This window comes from Microchirus variegatus (genome assembly GCF_963457635.1).
Source record: "Microchirus variegatus genome assembly, chromosome: 2".
In the NCBI taxonomy this organism is placed as follows: Eukaryota; Metazoa; Chordata; class Actinopteri; order Pleuronectiformes; family Soleidae; genus Microchirus; species Microchirus variegatus.
In genome coordinates, this window is record NC_139803.1 from 29,483,326 (window position 1) to 29,501,859 (window position 18,534).

General features: G+C 44.2%; 1 protein-coding gene across 6 annotated transcripts in view; it reads right to left on the minus strand.

Annotated features, from left to right (window-relative positions):
* qkia (QKI, KH domain containing, RNA binding a) overlaps positions 1-18,334 on the minus strand; it is a 61,910-nt gene extending 43,576 nt beyond the window's left edge. For all 6 annotated transcript variants that reach the window (XM_083885969.1, XM_083885966.1, XM_083885970.1 and 3 more), the window contains exon 1: positions 17,934-18,334. In XM_083885969.1, the coding sequence (XP_083742095.1) occupies positions 17,934-18,078 (145 nt within the window). In that variant the 5' untranslated portion in view covers positions 18,079-18,334. The remainder of the gene's footprint in view (positions 1-17,933) is intronic.
* Positions 18,335-18,534: the final 200 nt, after the last annotated feature.

An 18,534-nucleotide genomic window follows, 5' to 3' on the forward strand; every position in this document is an offset into this window, starting at 1 on the left:
GAACATGTACACAAGTAAGAATAAATAAGGAAATTCTCCCACACTGGTGTTACTGATGGCATCTTAGAAATGTTAGCTCAATATCTGCAGAGCGCTCACTTTGATCTGCAGCGTTAGATTGTGCTGCGGGCCACGGGCAGCCGCGGTGCTCTTGTGTTGCACTTGAAGGTGCGAACACAAGCGTTAACATCAGACGTCAGACGATGCTTCATCAGACAGCGTTTTTGCAGATTTCCTCATTAATGTTATCAGGCTTCATTTTAGCCATATTGGTTGAATCTAAAAAAAAAAAATACAGTTAAACTGAAGTAGCAAATCTTCCAGATAAGACTAACCTCTGATGTAACTCTGCTCTGCTTCTGCACAGAATTGGACATCAATTTTTCATGTTTGCCTCCATCTAAGTATTGATAAGCATCTTTGGGGAGCATTTGAGTGCACAAGGGATTATCACTGTTCAATCTAATAAATACAGTGTTATTTAACTCAAACTACCTGCGTAGATTAAACAGATTAAGTCATCACTTACAACAGGGTTTCTCACTCCTGGTCCTACACCAACATACCTGATTCTAATAAATGGCTCATTATCAGGCTTCAGCAGAGCTCACTGACGCTGACTAGTTGAATCAGATGTGTTTGAGCAGGGAAACATCTAAAACATGGAGGACAGTGACTCCCCAGGAGCAGGAGTGAGAAACCCTGTTTTACAGCATCATTAAAGTGTGTTTATGACTTAATCAGTAATCTAAAACACACACTAGGGTGGAAGGTGATGTTGATATGGGATTATAATGTAGTAAAAAAAAAAAAAACAGTGTTTAATTTGCACTGTTTCTTCAGCCAATCGATTGGTCACATGGAAATGCACGTGTAATGTTTACTTAGTACAAATACAAAAATGTCCCTGCTTATCTTAAAGGGTTTCCTTGCAGAGCTGAAGAACAAGGATAGTAACATGAGGAACTCATTTAGACTGTACAAAATTAAAAAAAAAAAGATTTCAGTAGCTTGTATGTCTGTAAAAATGAGAAGAGAACATTTTATTTCCCTTCATTGCGCTCATAAAAGAACACTTCAGTCAGTATGAGCAAGAAAATGCAACTTTCAGTGTAATTATGGCCTGTGTGTGTGTATCATGAAAGCTTGGACCTGGGAACATTCTGACACATGTCACAATATATATGTATCTAACCAGGTCTTTGTCAATCATCACATTCAAAAATGCTTTTGAAAGATAACTTTTCTCTCCAGCGTTGAAGTGACTCATCCACAAAGCTCCTAACCCTGACACGATGTGAATATAAGTGCTGGACCCCCACAGGTGGAGGGGTCTAAATGGCTCGAGACAGAAATGACGACGCGATTCACCGAGAGCCAGAGGGTGAGATTTATGTTGTGTGTCAGTGATTCTCCAGCGGCAGTCTGGGTAAAAAGCTACAGCGGCAGGTCTTTAAGTAGATAGGCCACTAAATAAACGACCGGCATAACAAGGTTTCTGGATCTTCTCCCTGAGCCAGGTGAAAGAAGTCATAAAATAGAGGAAAAAACGCTCACGTGTGCACACACGTTCTTCCAGCTATCTCACAAAAGAACTCATGAATGAACAGTTAACGCATTCTATAATTAAAAAAACCTTAACACAATATCAGTCCGTGGTGAATAATAAGAATATACGTTCACATCCTCTGAGAGCAACAGGTCACGCTCTGTGGTCTTCAATAATGAGCAGAATCATCCTAGGACAACTCACGCGACATTAAGCCATGGTCCGACAGCGGACAGGAATGCGTTGGCCCCCGACACAAATGTAAGAACACGCAACACACGTGAAAACAAACACCAAACTAAACATTAAAACAAACAAACACCCACACACACACACACACACCAGCTAATGAGCTTTTTTGTGTTTGTAGGCAGGGCTCCCCAGAGAGTGTGTACCCACAGAAATAACACTACATATAGAAAGAGAAGGCGAAACCGCCTCAGAGAAAATAATGCTAAACAAATAGAAAAACTGGAAAAGAGGGGAATAAACCTCTCTCGTGCATCCTTACCCAGCTCGCCTTTGCTTCAATAGTGTTAACACCGAGATGACGCAATGAAAAGATGGCACAAATGCTTTCAATTTTTCGACACGCATCAGCTTTAAAGATGACTGACGGCAGCGCTGAAAGGTTGTACTTATGGAAAACAACAGAAAAGGTGCATGGATGTGATTCTGCCATATTTTATTTGAATAAACTTTCACTTAAAATATTGACAACAAATTAACTCTGTCAAATCAAAACTTGAGCTGAACACATCCCCACTCGTGTCAGGAGGCACTGTTTACCTCTATTCTGGCTGAACCCCTGGAGACTGGCATGTATGCTAAAAGCAGAATGTGTAGGTGTGGTGATGGCCAAGAACAGCAATCAGCAAAGCCATTAATCATAACCCGGTGACAAATGCAATGTTTTCTGGAGCTGTCACTGTGACTGGTTAGGGGAATAAGTGCCAACCTGAATGTGGCTTTCTGTGGCTGCTGGCAGCAATAGTGATGGTGTGTTATAGGAACGTGACATAGCCTGTTAGCTTGGTGATTAAACAAAGCAAGCAGGCAGAGGAGAAGAGGAGGGGGAGAGGGGGGGAAGACAGAGATGAAGGGGCAACAAAAGGAGTGACATTATGATACAGTGAGGCACAGCGAACGGAATACACTCAGAGAAGTGATATGCATACTTGAAAAAACACCACAATAGACCGTAATTGGAAATTAACATTTAGTAAAAGTAGAGATGGCAGACGGACAGGTGCAGTCACTGCCACGGAAAAATGTGGCTCCGAGTTCATGGAGGCGTCACGAGTTATGATGCCAGATTAACAATCTCATCCAAAAACTGTCTAAAAAGAGGCTAAAAATGCAGTGTCGGGGAAGATCTTAAGATAGCAATATCTTTGAAGATGCTTTTAAGTCTTGTGGTTTCAAAACTTAGCGTTAGAGTGTGTGTGGGGGGAAAAATAAGCAAAATGACAGTGACTCGAGGTGCGTCAGAAACCATCAATAATGTTGGGTTTAACTATTATAGGAGATCATTACACGGTTCCTAAAAAAAAACCCTGTGTAGCCTAACCTTGTCCTTATCCTTCTCGAGTTCATCACAACACTATTCCTGCCTGAGCTTCACACTGAAACGACTGTTTCTGGCAGTATCTGCAAAGCTATTAAGACTTCAGACTAAAATTAGAACGAGGGGATCATCATCAGATGATGGGAAGCTGCGTTATGGGGGTGTGTGCTGCAGGGGGGGGGGGGCACACTGGCAGCTCAATGAGCCATGGGAGTGCCAGCTCCGTGCACGCAGTGGGGTCTACCATATGATGAGGTGAAACTGGCAGGGAGGGCAAGCTCAATACTGAACCATAATGGCTTACTCTTAATGGCTGCCGCGAGGGGCCAACGTTCATTACTCTCTGCGTGGGCTGACGTTCGACAGGATCCTGGGGTGAAGCTTGCGAGTGTACGCACACACACACGCTCAGACCTTGAAGAATTCACCCCAAAGTGAAAGAGCAAGGTGCAACACTTCAAACAAAAAATCTGTTTTCTTTCATTTACACACACACAGAGAGAAATAGTTGTGGTTCAGGAGGCGATAGGGAGTGCTAGAGTGGTAGTTAACAGAAATTGGATGAGCTCCGTCCCAGAGTAGCTTCATAATATTGCTAATTATTCAACGAATCCAGCACTAAGAGCTAAAATTCTATAAAAATACCTCTTTAGAAGTAGCCTGATGCACAAGCTCAGCTGAAACAGACAAGCTAATGCACACTAACGCACAGTCAGACTCGCAACAAAAACACCAAGCAAAGACGGGCAATTTTACTGCTGCCCTCGCCATCTAAAGAGGGGGAGCAATATGTAGCGTTAAATTGAATGCACAGCAATAGTCATTTAACAGGGTGGCTTTAAGAGAGAGGAGCTGAAAATGATTACGCACATTTTTGAGATTGTACTCAAAAACGGAAACATCTCGCCTCAACTGAGCTACAACAAAACAAGGAAGAAGAGCAGCTCCCGATTGCATGGAAAAAAAAAACCTGCATCTGTGCAACTCACTAAAAAAGGATGCTTAGAAATGACAGGTGCAGTCAAAACTAGTCGATTAATTAGTATGAACATAAACACGCATTCAATGCTCAGACAAAGAGAAACAGATTGTTGATTCGTCTCTACCTCGTGGGAACTAATTTCACAGACTTCACCTGCCAATGAAATCAAGCAAACAGGAGCACAAACCAGAGCCATGCTGTGCTATTGAACACTACTGTAAACTATTTCATGCACACGCACGCACACACACACACACACACATACATCATGTTAACTTTCACAGGCAGGCAGACCTACAAAAAGCACAACAATGAAGGGGATGCTACGTGGAAGCCGAGCACAGGATGCACGCTGTGAGCTCAACAAGATGTGAGACTACCAGATAAGGTATAGGAAGAACAACAGGATGAGGGCGTCAGGATGCATGTGTTTGTACACGTTAAAGACTGAACGCCTCATTTGTCCTTTGACCGTTGTCCTGGAGGTGTGTGTGTGTGAAAATGTGGGGTATCCTCCTGGTCCTTCACAAATCCAAGCTGGAGGGGGTTTGAGGAGCATTGACATATTCTGTCAGTAGACACCAATAACTCCTCTTGATATATTGACACATCGATGCCTCAGAGGGAGGGCGACCAAAGAGCTGACCACTTTTCATCTATTAAAACCATTTGAACTATGTCCACCCCTGCACACGTCCCCCCCTGACCCTAACCCCTCCCTCTCTCAGGGAACAATGCCAGGAAAGGTCCAGCTGTCAGAAGAGGAAACAAGAGAGGAAGGAAGGAAAGGCTCCGACTGTCAATGTGCCCGGAGACGATAACATGCTCTGTGCTTCCTTTCCCCACCCCAGTGACTAAGGATACCGCGATGCTCGGGAACCAATGGGAGAGAGGGAGGATCATTTCAGCTCAAAAAAAGACTCGACAGTGTTGTTGTTTTTGTGCAATGAAATCTCAATTTACGTTTCAAAATAATCTCAGCGATTTCTGTGAAACTGTCAAGGTTCAAACCAGGAGATTAGGTTAAAGCAGTTGATTATTCAGGCATTACTGTCATTACGGTTAAAAAAAAGAAGAAAGAATCTAAACGGCAAAAGACAGAAGTCAGGGATTGCACTTTCAACTGTAAATCTTGGGCAAATCCATAGATCAACTGTGACTCTGGTGATTTCTGGTGAGGAACAGATGGAAGCAGCGGGAGTCGCAGCCAGAAGTGCAGTATTATTAACGTCAACAAACAGATTGAAGGGAAAAACCTCTTTATTAATACATGTTTGGGAGGTGGGGGGTTTGACAGAATGAGGAACAACCAAATTCTTTTCACTGCCTGCGTCGTATCAGGGAATGAGGTCACTTGATAACAGCAGGGGGAAAGAATTGATGCAACACGAACAGAGACAGAGGCGAACAGACAACTGTGTTCCATCAACTATTAACCTGCAATACTGTTTTCTCCCCTAACAGAGTCTATAGTAAGATATTTAATTTAAGGGTAGTAAAGGTAGAAAACTTGATTTAGTAAATTGGGTAAAGCCATCCCAAACTAATGCATTGAAGCAGTATAATTAAAAAGAAGTCTATAACACCACAAAGTCCTCTCTGTAACAGATGTTTATCTTCACAACAGGCATCCAAAAACACATTCTTGTGTCAAGTCAGTTAATAGCTAATTTCTTAACAACAGCACGTGTGAATTGAGATATTTCTCCACCCTGGTGAGAAATAAAAAAAATATGTGTTATCGTGTGAAGTTTGCTTGTCACTCACCCTGAAGTGATTTAGCGACATTGTGACAGTGCAATGCTGAATGAATGCAGCGCCACAGAAGAATGCATGTTTATGAAGGAGGACAGGAGGACAAACAGGTAACATCATAAAGTGTGTGTGTGTGTGTGTGTGTGTGTGTGTGTGTGTGTGTGTGTGTGTGTGTGTGTGTGTGTGTGTGTGTGTGTGTCGGCTGTTGTCTCATCCACAGGGACGGGGCCTGCTGGGACTTGTATCTACCACCTAAGTTCCAGTCCAACAGCCACTCTGCAGCCGTCGCAGGGTGTGACAACAACACGCAGGCTCGCATCACAGCTGCTGTTGTGTTCTGTGGCAGCTCTGATTTGTCTCGACAACACTTCGGGAAAAAAAAAACGTCTGAGGCGTACTATCAGACTTCATCCAACACACCTGATTCAAATAAACGGCTGGTAAAATAACACGTCGACCAGAAATAGCAGCCTCTAAGTACTTAGTGTGACCGACCCTTACTCTCGAACAACAGCGAGACCCTGGCTCGCCTGAGTGGAATCCTAGGATTCCTTTTTTTAACAGAAAATAATCATAGCAGAGTGTTAATTTTTGGTGCTCACTTGACATTGACTATAGTGTGAAATAATCTGAATGAAGTGAGAGAGGACATGACAACAGAGTCCGAATGTCACGAAGATTAGAGGGATTAGGCGAAAAGAGAGAAGCCCTCTCACTGACGCATGTATCATTAACCTTGCTTCCACCACGTTTAAACCTTTAAACATTGATCTGCATTAAGCTCTTGGGATGCGAAGGATTAATGAATCCGATATAAACATGTGCACAAACACAGACGCAGCCCTTGTTCTCTCTATAAACTAACGTTTTAGCCGGAGAGTGACTGTGGAAAGCTGTGCCCATACTAAGGTCCTGGGTGCAGACAGCGAGAGCAGGGGCTGATGCAAAGCGACAGACCACCTCGTGGGCCTTTAATGTCACCAGTGGTCGTCACATGAAAGAGGCAATGTTGCCCCACGGCTGGATTTTTTGCCACACACAGTCGCATTCAAGTAGAAAAGAGGCACTACAAAGGAAGGAACAAATGGAAGAAGTGAAAAGGTGGGAGAGGAAAAAAAAGAAGAAAGCAGAAAGACAGCAGGGAAGAGGATGATGACAGTGCAAGTGTCAGTGTGCTAAAATAAATAGGTAAAAAAAAGCCAAAGCTAGGGAAACTGAGTCACCATCACATCAATCGCTTACTATACAAACAAACAAAAAGTGTTATTGTATATTTTGAGGAAAGGATCCCACATCCATATGTACATCTGGGAGGTGATTTATGCAGTACATGGTGATGAGGGAGGACAGGGGGAGATGGAACTGAGATCTGGTTCATCGAAAGTGTCAAGACACTCAATAAAAATCAAGCTCCCATCACAAACAGCCTAAACTCGTGTCAGAAGAATAAAGACGAGAGTGGAAGTGGGGAGGAGAAGAGACGGATCAGAAGGGACAGCGGGAGATCTCCATCACCTGGCGGACTATTATTCACCTTAAGGTGTCAACAACATCTGGCACCGTGGCACCTTACTGATGCCAACACCTGCTGCATTCACACACCATCGTCCATCCCCAGCTGCCTTTAACCTACGCTAGAGGACGAGCGACTTCGACAGTGAATGATGTCATTTACACACAAAAAAACACGTGTGATCTATTTCAAATATTTACAGCACTTTGAGTCCAACTGTCCAACTGTCAGTGAGCTCGCCATGGCACGCTCTGTGGTATAACATATATGCCAGGCAGACAGCAGCAGCAGCAGCAGCTGTAATCTTATCCAAGACGACAATAAAGCAACACCTTGTGAGCCTTTTATGGGCAATATTCCCGACATAACGACACTTTGCAGAGATGGTGGAAATTAGGGCCAAAGTGTAGCAGAGGCACATGTTAAAGAAGGAGAGGAACAGTTTAACTGTGCCAGCTGGTTGTGTATTTCCAAAACCTGTCAAAACAACGCTGCGGTATTATTGCAAGCTCAACGAGGAGCTTATGTCTGTTGACTGCGCTGTGAGTCATGTAACTATACGTTACCAACTCACACACAGAAAACAAGAGAATAAATGTTCACATAAAGACTCCCAATAAATATAAATATAATATATACATAATACAATATAATACTGTCATCAGCATGTGAGAGCACATACAGCTAATAAAGCATGTGATGTAATGCAGAGGCCCTGCATTGACAGACGGCACTTGTGTGTGTGTGTGTGTGTGACCTGGTAGGAATGACCCGATGTGTGCATGTGGCCCACTACAGCACAAAACAGCCATTGTGTCATCATTAGTATGGAGTAGGAGGGGGGGGGGGGACATGATGGTGGTGTGTGGAGCTGAGGGAGGGGGTCAGGGACCTTCCCTCATGACCTCATTCACATCACAGAATTCCTCTGTCTTCCCCCCACTGTTCTTTATCACACTAACCATCCTCCCCTCGCTGGAGGCAGCCTCGCTCGCCTTTTTCCTTTCAGCGAACACAATCAATCGACTGAGGCAGGAACGGAGGCTCGTGTTCACTCACCCTTTCATACAGACTGCACATTCTTTTCCAGCCAGTTATTGGTGGGTTTTCGTGCCCCTCTTTTCCTATGTCACACATGGCGCTAAACGGACTCTTTGTTGAAACAATTAAACGCCTAATCGTACAAAACCGCCCATTGTTTCTGCTCTGTAATCTCCTCCCGACTGCTGCACTGATGAGGACAGACAGACTTAAGCCTCGCCACAAACAGACGAGCGCTGACGACTGTTTCGGTCGCAGTAGCGCGGCCGTGGATTCGCAGCGCTGCTACCGTCACTTTTTGGTCGGACATAGCACATGGGCATAAATTATGCTGAGCAAATCATGTTTTACATTACAGCACAAGACTGCGAGGCAGACAGCCACTGTAAAAAAAAAAAAAACAACTGTGCAACACATGTATTTCTAGTGAGTCTAGACAGTCACTGTGTTACTGTGTCAGGGAGACAGTGAAATAATGCTGAATAGGTTGAGGGCAAGTCCTCCCACACATCAGCGGGCATTCTGTCACTATAAGCAAAAAGCAAAAAAAGCTGCTTTAGCTGCATGTTGCTTGTTTAAGTTGATAACTTTTGAGTAACACATGCTGGAGACACTTAACCTTCCTCTGTGTCAAGATGTTTTATAGTCATGGTGTTCTAAACAGAGACTGAAGTCACACCCCCTTTGGGAATTGTGATTTAGGCAGCTTTCTTCCTTGTTTTGGTAGTCGGTACTGACGCACATGTATATTAAAGGTCCCATATTATGCAAAATCAAATTTTTTTTTAATCATTTAGGCCCCATCAGGCCCCAAAATATGACTCACTCATATTTTTGTGGTCCTCCTCAGTCTAAGTACAGGAGATAAAACATGCGACTTCCGCGCTCACTGGGACGTCACAATGCTCAAAATTCCGGGAATTGTTGTCTCGCGGAGCTCCTCTTATGGCTCCACAGTGCAGCACAGAGTTCTACACAAACGTCCAGCCTCAGAGGATTTATCTGTCCAGTGGATACATGTTATATATGACGGCAATGTGCCTGCTAGAGCCTGCAAATGATTTTTCCACTTTTTCCAAATGCTAATAGCTGTTGCTCCCGGTAGTCTTTTTCTGTCCCTCAAATTTCGTTTTACTTTTTTTTTTTTTAAGGTGGACCTAAAGAGATACTACTAAACAGAGCGTTCTGAACAGGGCTGTTTTGGCAGGGTGATTGAACTGCTGTGGTGCTTCATTCTTATGGTATTTTGACCAAAGCATGTCACAGACATGTTCATTAGGACACCAGGGAACTAGTTTAACTTAAGGTATAATATGGGAGCTTTAACACACAAGCATGTACATGAGAGTGTCCCTTTACACATTCATAAAGCAAAATGGCTTCAATGGGTGCAGATATAAACATGACACTAACTTTCACTCCTTACTTGCCCTTTGACATCTTTTCAGGGCACACTAAACACTGTAAAAAAAGTACTTTTTTAGTGTCAAGATGGACTTAACACAGCTGTACTCACAATGTTGCCTTGCTCCATCGGTGACAGCCACCACACATGCCAGCAAAAGCATGCGTGAAGCAATGTCTCAGCATCTCACATAGAGGTGAGGTATAGAAACTGACGAGCACACAACACCCTGATGTGACACAACACCATCCATGTTGCCAGTTTGAACAGCAGCGTTTGTTTTTGTCGTCTTAACTCGCATGGTAACTTTATTCAATTGTGCTCCTGTTTGTGTGCAACACCCATTGGCTGTGAGGGCAACACCTCACTGAAAACACACACACACAGAGAATATTGAGAATAACAATATTTGCCATACTTTACTTTTACAGTAGCATTCTCAGCGCCCGTACACTATCGATTGTCACACTCACAATTTCAGGCGAAATCGAACGGGACAGCTGCGTTTAACGACAGTGAACCTCATAATGAAACCATCTGCATTCAAGATGCAAAGCCAGTCGAACAACACCTGCTCGGGGTAAAAAATACAAACTGTTGCATCGCTGCCAACCAAATACAAAATACCACACTTTCCTTCTAGCCTTCTTCAGTGCTAGCCTACAGATGACTGAGGATTCCACTGTATTTATAACAACAAGAGGAGCTGATGTATTACATCGTGATGGTTTTACAGAAGCTGTAGCGATTCAGGTGAGAAGCAGAGATTGGTGTTGCAGGGGTTTGTAGCGCTCGGTGTTTGGTGGAATCTCACGACCATGCCACCTCACATTGTGCAGCCTTTGGGGAAGGTCGCCTGCTCTTGCCAAGCCTCACAAAAAAAACAAAAAAACAACACCGGCTGCTGAGGGACAGGTAAATTATTCTTCTTTGATTTATTGGCCGGACTGTAACTAGTGAGACACCAAGGTAAGGGCTGCAAACCACAGCTCAGACTGTGCGGTGTGAAGGAGGACGGTCCTTGGCTGATAAATAAATGAGGTGAATACTTCACTATGATGCACATCGGTTGACAGCATTTCATAACTCTTCGGTTTAACTTCAACGACCACCGTCCTTACACCCGACCCCAGGAAGTTGAGCTAAACATAGCAGCGTGAGCTCACGTTAAAACAATCTCTGAGGGTGAGGCAGCACATTGCTGGTCATGTGTCAAATTCTGTACACCCAGGGAGTGTGTGTTCTTTTTATTTGTACAGCATTTAAAAAACAAAAAAATATATAATATATAAAATCATGATATTGTAAAAACAATCAAGATAAGCGTGCAATAAAACCATACCACGGGTTAAAGGGTCAGATTGGTTGATTTTGACTTAACGTAAACACTGGTATCTTATCATCGTGACCGTGTGGTGGTCGCTCACAGCTGAAAACAGCAATCAATTTAACTAATCAATCATTGAATCCAAGGACTTTGTCTCTTTCAGTAACGACTACACTGCGACACAAGCTTATCCAAACACTTTACAGCTGACTTTTTGTAATGTGAAGACTTTTCTGTGCATGTGGCAATCCGTCACAGTCCCTTCTACACAGACACAGTTAGGCTGCCGTTACTTTGAGTAAGTCCATGTTTATTTCAATAATTATTAAACTATTCACATTCTTATAAAGAGAGGATTGTGGAAAATACATGAATCAAAATATAAACATTTAATATTCTGTTCACGAATGGGACTGGGCGTCTGTCAGAAAATTAGAAAAAATGTTACACGACTGTAATATTTTCACACAAATGGAGCTTGTTATTGTCAGACATGGTGCAAAAAAACGATCAAACCGCGCATTAGTTGAATATTTCTCGATATTTAAAGCAAAACTAGGCGCTCCGGTGCCTCACCGTGGATGACATTCCCGTTAAACTGTGCTAAAACACTGCACGAAAGAGTGTGTGGAGAAAACAAACACCAGGCTGGAGGTTAAGTGCTCCGACTGTGCTTCTGGTTAAAAAAAAAAATTCCTGAGCTGGCTGCCAACGCTCACTTGCCATTCCTGCTCTGAAAGGAGAGCAAATGAATGCAGAGGGGTGGGCGAGTGAAAGGAACAAAGTGAGCATTCAACTCATTTTTTACGACGATAAAAAAAAAACGGGGAAGGAAACTGAGAAAATGTTACTGATATGACACCAGAGGAAAAAATGCAATTGTGAGAAATTGTGTCTGTGGCGAGAGACTTTAAAAAGAGAGGACAGGAGGAAAAACAGCCAGTGAATGGGGGGGGGGCTTATTTAGAGCAAGGGGGTAAGAGACGGCTATTTGGAGAACTCAAAGAATGTAACAGGGTGGGGCGAATATTTTTTTGGTTACTGTGTTGCATATCCGCACAAATATGCAGTGACAGGCGATGATTCATGACGCAATGCAAATTCGGTAAAGGGAAAAAACGGAGACAGAGCCACCTCTGTGCGAGATGGCAAAAGAGGAGCAGGCCTCTCTCGGCACCGCAGCTCTCCACGTCTGTCCCAGGGAAAACAAACCACTCACTTGCCTCCTCTGCGGTCCTTTTCCCGTCTAAAACAGGCCCTACTTCCCGTAGCTGTTTTTATTCGAGACACTAAATATTAAGACAAAAATGATCCTCATTTAGTTTACAAACAAAAACCCCATGTGTCCAAATTACATCAGAGAACTCCACTGTCTACCTTTATTATCCTTCATTTTAACCAGCTTGCCGTGCTTTCAGGTTTAAGGGAGAAAACAGGCAACGCTCGAGATGAACTGCCTGCAGCAATGTGTTGTCTATCAGCTCGCAGTAATAGAAGGAAAGACACTTAGTTGGGAGACAGTGAGCCAGATAGCCAGCCAGGCAGGCAGTCAGGGCAGGGCACGGACACAGGAGGCCAGGCAGAGGCAGCGGTGATAAGGAGGGCCCCAGCCCTCACGGGATTGAAGCCTGAGATAAGAGCGCAGGCTGTCGCTGAATGACTTTATCATAAAACACCCGGTGTGGGGAGCTGAGCGAGGAGGAGGGGGGGGGCCTGAGGAGCAAGTCGGGTGCAATAAAAACAGGAGCTGAACCTCACACAAGTTTGGAGGGTAGGTGCAGTGCTGGGTCCTGCCACAACCTCTACACCTCACTGTGTTAGACCTGTACCACCACCTCATTTATAACCAGAGAGACACAGAGAAAGGAAGGCAAACAGAGCGAGAGAGAGAGAGAAAGGACAAAGCCTGCACTTCTGCTTTCTCACCGGTGGCGACAGCCCCGTTAACCAACTCACTGAATGGCTCTTGGTTAATTAAATTCCAGCGTATAAGAGGTGCTTTGGGATGGAAGGGGGGAAGAGGAGAAGGGTAATACAGGTTCCTGCTTTCAACAACAATCCTGTCTAAACAACCCTAATTCTCTCTTCCCGTCTCTCTATCGGCAGCATCTTACTTTGCGAGCAGTGCTCTGTCTTATTAGCTACTGCATTGATTGCAATGGCAGAGGTCAGTACAGGTCAAGCCCTGTACTGAGGAACATAAAGCAGGGTTTTCTCAGTCCTGCTCCTGCAGAGCCACTGTCCTGCATGTTTAGATGGTTCCCTGCTCCAACACATCTGATTCAAATGGTCAGCTCATCAGTTAGCTCTGATAATGAGCCATTTATATGATATTATTATATCAGGTGTGAGAAACCCTGACATAAAGGATTACACTGACTGCTATTATGGTAATGTGAAAAATAGTCAAATCATGATTATTATTATTATTGTGTATTTATTCAGCCGATATTGACACAGAGACCAAAGTAAGCCACAGGAACCACACAAACATATTAACCGAAACGCGAGACCTGCGGTAAAAACGTGAAACAAAGACTTCTAGCGTTCTCCATTTATCAAAATCTGTTCTCTTAACAGCTTCTCCCAGAGGACCAGTTCCCTACAAAGGCACCACAGCGGACGGCAGACAGTTTGTCCTCCAAATGCTGACAGCTCTCCCGGGAACATCCAGTTAAATCACAGCACACAGAGACTAACAAGCACTCACAACAGAGTATTAGCACAGAGGGGGGGGGGGGCTTCTGAAAGCAGGGGAAACTGTGGAGGAATGTACCACCAATAAGTGTGCAATGGACTAATCTACTATAAATTGATCAAGCATTGGAATATATTCCAGCCAAAAAATATAAATATTCTATAAAAACATCCTGCCTGTGTCCTATGCTCCACTACCTCACAACAGCACTTGCACTTCCACGACTCGGGCAACATCTCTAGATGTTATATGGGCTGTCTCCTCCTGCCAAGAGAAAATATAGCAATTTGAAGCAGCTTGTTGGCTGGCAGATCGTAAAGAGAAATAAAAAAAGACTCCGGAGCAGGTGTCACCTCTGAGAGATGAACAACTGCAACGCAAGAGGATTTCGTATGGGGGGGGGGGGGCTGTCAATGGGTCTGAGTGACCTTGAGGGAATACATACAAAGTGGCAGCGCAGCACGGGACGTCTGTGCACACATGCCACTGAAGAAAATGAGGGCAAGTAAGCACACACACATGGGGTGGTGTTGTCTTTCTTACGCCATGGTAACAACTGTGTATACATGCACGAAATGCCAGGGAGGGGAGGGGAGGGGGGGGGGGCTGGATGCAGCTGTTAGAAGACAGAGATGGACAATCTGGGAATGAGATGTAAGCATTTAGTTGTAACTGGTTTGTTTTGTGCTTTTATTACGTGGATAAAAGTGTGACAAGAGGCGTTTCCCCGCTCCAACACGCCTGACTTAAACAAACGGGTCGTTATCAGGCTTCAGCAGAGATCACCGACGAGCTGACCATTTGAATCGGGCGTGGTGGAGAAAGGGGCTCCCCAGGTCCAGGAGTGAGAAACCCTGCCTTAGATGATGCATCTGGTTCTCCGTGGCTCAGCTCACAGGGAAACAGGAGATCACATCAGGGTTTCAGTCCCTTCCACACAGATGGAGCAAAACCGAAAGGCTTCTCTAACAGGAAGCAGACGGTCACACAGGCGTCCTCCTGAACTAAAGTTGGTTTCCATCACACGCACATCCAATGTCTGGCAGCACGGTAAAAGTTTGGATTGGTGCTGTGGAAACCTCTGTAAACCTTAGATTTGTGTGGCTTTAAAGGAGGGAGAGCGAGACTGGGGAGTAACAAGTGTCTCACTCATGATTTCTTTAACGCCAGACGAGGGAACATTTTATCCCGCTATACGTGAACGTCCTGCATAAAAATGTCACAGCAGTATAGCATTAGAGCACTAATTTCCTGTCTGGATTTCCTAAAGCTATAAAAAACATACAGTGCAGCTGGGAAAAGCATTTCTCTGTTGTGAAAAATAGCTTTAATTGTGTGTAATGTTACTACAATTTTAGGAAGATGGAATGTCAATTAGAAAATCTATCAAACTACCACAAAGGGGCAAAGTATCTGCGCTTGATCAACTAGACCCTAGTTAGACACAGCCTTTTTTGTTAATGTAATGTGACGATTGATAAAATGTGAAGCAATTTACCGAGAAAAAACATTATCTGCACATCTGACCAGAGGATTTACAAAATCGTTTAGATTAAACTACATCCGATTATACTTCATATGAAGTGTTAATGTCATCTAATCTAAAATAAAATGGAAAATGCAAAGTACGTTTGACCACACCAAATCTAAAATAAAACATTAGGCGAGTTACCACAGCAGTGCGGCTGTTAAAGTAACTGATAACTGGCAAACGCAGACTGCGCGCAGAGCTCCCCGTCTTTGCTCTTCAGACGTATGTCGTGTTCGACCACTTGGGGCTGGAGGACGGCGAGAGGGAGCAGGGGTGGAAACAAAAACAAGACGGCTCCCCGACTCTCCCCCCCGAATGAAAATAACACACACCCATTATTCCCAACTGAGGGAAAACAGAAAGAGGCTTTTTTTTCTAGAATTAAAAAAAAACTGTGTGAGGCGATTGTGGGAGTACAAAGGAATGTCATTGAGGCGGCTCTCTCAAAGGTAACATTCCACATAAAGTTGTTATGTTAATTTATGAAACACACATCTCTCTATTTATTGTTTACTTAAAATGAATACCAACACTGTGACGTGACTGGTGCATATGTGTTAAATTATTTAAGCGTCATACGATTTACCTCGCTCGTATTGTATTAAAATGACAATTAAATTAGAGTAAACTCAAGATTAGGGAACACACATTCACCATTAACTATGTGCTTATATAAGTAGCACACTAGTAAATATTAATAAGCATGCATTGACACCTTATGTAGGAAAAATCTCAATTGATGTCATAATAGAGGTAGAATAAGCTTGTGTAGAATAAGGTGCTTACCGATTACTAATAAAGCGCTCATATGCTGCTTATATATGTTAGTAAACACCTAATGGTGAATGTGTGTTCCCTAATCTTAAGTGTTACGCAAAAATTAATTACATTATGCACACATTTGCTTTACTTTTTGGGCCACGGCAGTTTAACCCTGTTGAACATACGTGTGCCATTAAAAAAGTTTGATGACTTTATACAGATTAATTGTGATTTCTAGTTTCCTGAGACTACAGGGAGGAATAGTTGTGAACCCACTGAGTGGATCAACTGGCTTGTTTATCAACCATCAAGGGAGCCAAAAAAAAAAATCTTTGCAGACCGGTTTAGCAACTGCATACTGAGAGTCTTTCTAACGCAGACATGCAGCCCGAAACTGTGAAGTAATAAGCATCCTTTACTATCTGTGAAGGAATCACTGCTCTTATGATTGGACGTAGACACAGTGTCTGTTGTTCTTATCCATCAATGTCACTGTGAACCGAGCCCGATCCTTTTACGCACGACGTGGGGACAGTGTGATAGGGGGGCTGTGGCGCTCTCTAGTGTCCCCACATCACTTACATAAACCATAGATCCAACCTCGCGCCGTAGACCTGGATTATTTTATGGATTATATATATCAATGTTTTTGCGTCTAAACGAGAAACGCAGGAGGACAAACAAAAACCCCCGTCGGGACGGCGCCTCTGACAAGAGCCGACGCATTTGTGGTAGCGCCACGCTTGACTGGTTAATAAATAAATAAAAAAATATAAAAAAATAAGAAGAATACACGACGATTGCTGCGGCAGCGAGAGAGAGGGGAAAACATACAATCCACGGAAGACAAACAGTACAGCAGCTAAGAGACGGTGGATAAATAAAGGGAGTTTTTAATGGAAAAGTTGGCCGCTTGGTCCTGATCTTTGCACACACACACACACTCGCCCTCCTCCCTGCAGCAGCAACTCACTGCCATTGTTTGGGCAACAAGCAGACATTCACACACACACACACACATTCCTGCACCGGGGCTTTCAGCTCGCTCGGCCGCTGGGCAACAACAACTCACACAAGCAGAGAAAAAAGGGGAAGTGGGCACTTATTCAAACACACGTCTAAGACACTCACAGTCACTCCTTCTGTCCTTTTATGAACACGTAGCTAATTGTCGATGCCGTGTTTTTTCCCCATTTTCTTTTCTTTTTTGGTTGGTTCCTGAAGAGTTCATCGGAACGCACCCAGCCTCGCTAGCTGAAAACGAGGCTAACCCCCAAAGCTAACCGTGCTTGTGGAACATGTGGAATCCGCGGATCTTGAGCGACAAAAAACAACAAGTGTGATAGTTTTTACAACTAAACATGTGGACACCGCGTGTCCTTTGATCGGTTGACAGGGGTTTTATATTGTGTGTGTGTTTTTTTTAATCCGATCAAAGTGAGTGGCAGAAAGTTTTCGTCCTGTAGCATCAGAGTCAAGAGTGTACGAACAAACTCTGGGGGAAGCCCAGCGTTAGCAAAACAAAAAACGGCAGTGGAAGCTACACCCCGCTGCGCTGTGGTAGAAAACAAACTCACACCGAAGACGGTGATCTGTAGAAGTTCGGTTCGTTATTATCGGTGCCTTGACACGGTCACACCAGTATCGGGGTGCCCCGTTGTAACAACGTGCTGCTGGGTTTCGCTAACATTATGCAGCAGGGACGCCCACCGAAACCGGACTGCGCCGTGGTCACGCTTTCCTTCCCCCCCTTCTTCCCCAGTGTCTACCCCCCCACGTTCCTCCACTCCGATCCCCGCTTACCTTCGTCGAGAAGCCTCTCCAGGTGCGTGAATATGCCGCAGAGATTTGGCAAACTGGTCATGAGCTTCTTCTCGTTTAACAACTGCATCAAATAGTCGGGACTCGGCCTCGGTCGCTCCTTCACTTCGACCTCTCCGACCATCATCTTTGCGGCGAGAAGCGAAGAACAAACCACCGCAAAAAAAAAAAAAAGAAAAGCACACACAAAATCCTCTGTAAAGGAACGGGAGAAAAGGAAAAAGAAAAAAAAAACTGCGTCTCCAATCCCTCGCTTCCCTCCTCCGTTTGAACAGAAGACTCTGTAAACCCCCCTAAATGTGCAGCTTTGGTTTGTTCTTGTTGTTGGAGTGGAGAGGGGGTTAAAAACACAAACCGTTATCTCCCTTCCGAACACTCGTGCGCCGTACTCTCCTCTACGCTGTGTGCGCTCGGGGACGTTCGATTCCACCACTGTAGGCGCGAGACACTGCTCCACCGGAAAGGGTACGTCAACCTCAATTCCCATTGGCCAGCGGGGCTTTCGGGGACTAATGGTATGACCAATTAGCGCTCAGATATGCAGAAATGGGGGCGGGTCAGAGCGTCTGGTGGAGTGATTGAC